Below are 3,552 nucleotides of genomic sequence, written 5' to 3'. Positions count from 1 at the left end.
GATCCAACGGCTTCTTACATCTAACTGTTTGTACATGTGTAGTGTGTGTCCGTCTCTAATATATATATATATATATATAATGCTATGGACCCAAATTTTTTCTCTTAGATTTTTCTGGGGTGAAATGTTTGTATGGTAGAGATTGAATTAGTATAGTATGGCCACGTATGTTTGTCACTGCAGGGACTAAGCCTTCTATGCTTATCAACTTTGAAACTTTTTCCACATACAAAAGTCTGCTTGTTCTACATTGCACTTGCCATGATAGCCATGGGCAGGGCTGGGCGAAACTCCACACTGAAGCCATTTTTGGCTTATCAGTTCAGGGCAAAGTACCAAGAGGACGATGATGACAGAGTACAATCCAGGACAAAAGTATGTTGGAGCTTTGCCTGGCTAATGGGTATTCTTGTTACTTACTTTACATTGCCAAATCCTCACTGGCCACAAACCCTTGAACTCTCCACATATGTGATGCCGGTTGCTCTTGCCATCTTCTCTTTTGGCATGCCCTTTTACCATTGCCCTGCAACAATTGAGACTCAGAGTCCTCTCACTACAGTTTTCAAAGTCTTCAACGTTGCCATACTGCGTAGACACCTTAACGTGTATCCACTTCATGAGAGTAATCAATCATTTACTTTGTTGCAAACAAATCAATTCAGGTTTTGATCATCTCTTTTTTGTTTGTGGATGTGTATGTGTATATGCATGTTTTGTTAGTGTGTTTTTTAATTTAAATTCGGATTATGTATGACCTGATCAATTGGCAAATGGCCACGTTTCTCCATGGGTCCGGGCGGCAGGTAGGTCCAACACAATATTTGTATTTGACTTTATTTTGATCCGATTTGGTATTTTTGAATCCTTGTAAATATTGGGTTATTTTGGAGTTTTAAGGTTTTCATTAAATGTTGACACTATTACATGGTATCAATGTCAATATTTATTCTATGAATAAATATTGAGATTAATGGTGTCACTATCTAAATCACTAATGAGATTAGATAGACTCTCATTGTCTCTCATTAATCCAATAATATGAGATTTCTCATTGGATGGTATATGATACTGTCACGTGATATCACCGTTATACTCAATATTTACTTTTATAATAAAACATTGTATTAAGAGGGTCACTTAGTTGTATTCAGTTGTAGTTCGAGGTTTTTGGAGACCTTAGGCTAAATATCAAAATGAGACCTTACATAACTAAATCTTTGAAAAGTTGGGATCTTAGACAATAAGAATTTTCTTTTTTTAAATTTTTCTGTGGGCCTTGGGTGACTACCAAACTGATCTAATAGTTGAACCACCTCTAACTATAACATTAATTCATATAATGAAATTCCTTCATTGTTCTTCGCTTTTGGATGTAGTTGGTAGACTAAACCATATAAATTCTAATGTGCTTGTGTGTTTGTTCTGTTTTATCTTGCAGATGGCTAGATAAAGCAGCTATGTTGAAAGCATCCTCAATTAATCCAGTAGAAGAAGAGAAGATGGGGAGGCTCTGCACAATTACACAAGTTGAAGAAACAAAACTTATTCTAGAAATGGTTCCTATATGGATGGCCTTCCTAGTATACATTTTGGTGAAATCCACTGGTGAAAATTTTTTCATTGAGCAAGCCACTAAGATGAATGGGTGTAACAAGACCATCCTAGCCCTTTCTTCGATCAAATCCTTTCTCAGCCTTGCGATTTCCTGGTTCTATGAGTCAATACAAGAAAACAGGCTAGCTGAAACACACAAAAGGAAAGCAACCCTAGTGAGAATTGGACTAGGAATGCTCTCATCCCTATGTTGTTGCACCATTGCTTGGCACGTCGAGACCAGGAGGTTGAGTTCTTTGGATACAAACAATAGATCGATGAACATTATGTGGTTAGTTCCACAGTTTTGTTGCTTAGGACTAATGGAAGGACTTGCTGAAGATGGAATCGAAATGTTTTTCTGTTTTCATGTTTCGAAACGGATGGCGGGTTATGGGAAGGTATTCACAGATTTCGTGATTGGAATGGGTAATTTGGTGAGTGCCATCACTATTTATGCATCAAGAAGATGGCTCAGAGACACCTTAAACAATAGTCGTCTTGACAAGTATTACCGGATGTTGGCAATATTGAGTTATGTAAACCTTTGGTACTACTTTTATGTGTCAAGAAGAATGTTGAACAAGGGCAATTGAAAATTGTCATCGGGAACAATGTTTAGGCTTAGGGTTATTTTGGATTTAAAATTTTAGAGTTTATAGTTTAGGATTGATACACAAAACAATGTTAGAAGAGTCACTTAATTCATGACTTCATTTTGAAAATATGTTATAAATAGTATAATTATTCCTGTCTCTAATAACTTAAAACTTTTAGATGAGTAGTGGTTAACAATCCAATATAATATCAAAGTAGTCAATAAAAGTTTTTAAAAAAGTTCATAGTTTTAATAGTCCACCTCCATGACCATCTCTCTTTTATTTATTTATTGTTAAATTATTCAGTATATGAAAGAAAAGAAGAAATATGTAACTCTTTATTCACATAATGGGTACAATTGTTAGTCTTTCGAAGCAGTTGAGTAGAATTTTCTTTAGAATTGCACTTGAACTCAACACATGAATGTGATTACAAATTGGCTGCCCTAATTTATGAAAGGAAAATGCCAAATTAGTAAGAATTTTATGCAGAATTTGTTATAAGAATGATATATAAATAATACATTTGTAAATAAAAGTCATGTTAACGAGGCTTTTGTTTAAAATGAAATATTCACATTGAATCATACTGTTTTACACTTGAAAAAAAAAAAAAAAAAAAAATTTATAAATTTCTGTTTATATATATCTCTAATTTTTATGAAAACTCAAACCTTAATAAGGTTTTTGAAAGCAAGATAAGAGGAAACACATAAAGGGGGGATTCTATTGGAACCCAAAAAGGTCTTAATAAGCTAAATTTAAATTCATAAGTTAATTTCTATTATATCATAATATAAATTTAATAATAAGGACAATACATATTAAATCTTAAAATATATATTTTTTTCATGGTATACCCTAATCAGTTATTTCTATTTAAATCTTTGTATATTTTTCTCCAAGAGATCAAAGTTATTTCTTTTTCTTCTTCTTCCTCCTCCTTCCAAAACTCCAATCGACCCAACTAAAACTCACCATCATCATCATCAACGTCATTGTTTTTTATTATTTTGAAACCTTAAACCATAGAACAAAGTTTAAACAAAATCAAATAATGGATGAGAGTAATAATCAAAATAGTTTTTTAAAAAAACCCATAAAAAATGAGGTAAGTATTCATATAAAAGGGCTTCACAATTTTTGTAGAGCACTATCAATTATTTTCTATATCGTTTTTTTAACAAAAATTAAAGGGCCTAGTAGTTAGATTAACAATAACATATTATTGGAGTTGTTTTTATTTTGTCATTTAAATAATACATTATTTGAAAACTACTATTTCTTATTAGTGTCTGATACTTTTGTACTTATAAGTTTGGTTTAACTTTTCCACCAGCATTCTTGTGGATAATTT

At 32.5% G+C, this 3,552-nt stretch overlaps 1 protein-coding gene across 1 annotated transcript; it reads left to right on the top strand.

Annotated features, from left to right (window-relative positions):
* The first annotated feature begins 270 nt into the window (after positions 1–270).
* On the top strand, positions 271–2,192 carry LOC114272012 (protein NRT1/ PTR FAMILY 5.6-like). Its single transcript, XM_028213687.2, has 2 exons — positions 271–665; positions 1,442–2,192. Exons 1-2 carry the CDS (start codon positions 271–273, stop codon positions 2,190–2,192), a joined length of 1,146 nt encoding a protein of 381 aa, XP_028069488.2.
* The last annotated feature ends 1,360 nt before the right edge of the window (positions 2,193–3,552 follow it).

This window comes from Camellia sinensis, chromosome 10 (genome assembly GCF_055761805.1).
Source record: "Camellia sinensis isolate YWXY chromosome 10, ASM5576180v1, whole genome shotgun sequence".
Lineage (NCBI taxonomy): Eukaryota > Viridiplantae > Streptophyta > Magnoliopsida > Ericales > Theaceae > Camellia > Camellia sinensis.
Note: the sequence above shows the minus strand (reverse complement) of the source record. Positions and strands in the feature narration are given on the sequence as shown.

Coding starts and splice junctions, on each gene's coding strand:
- LOC114272012 (XM_028213687.2), top strand. CDS start 271: ATGGGCAGGGCTGGGCGAAACTCCACACTGAAGCCATTTTTGGCTTAT. Junction 666..1,441: donor TTGCAAACAAATCAATTCAG/GTTTTGATCATC, acceptor TTTATCTTGCAG/ATGGCTAGATAAAGCAGCTA.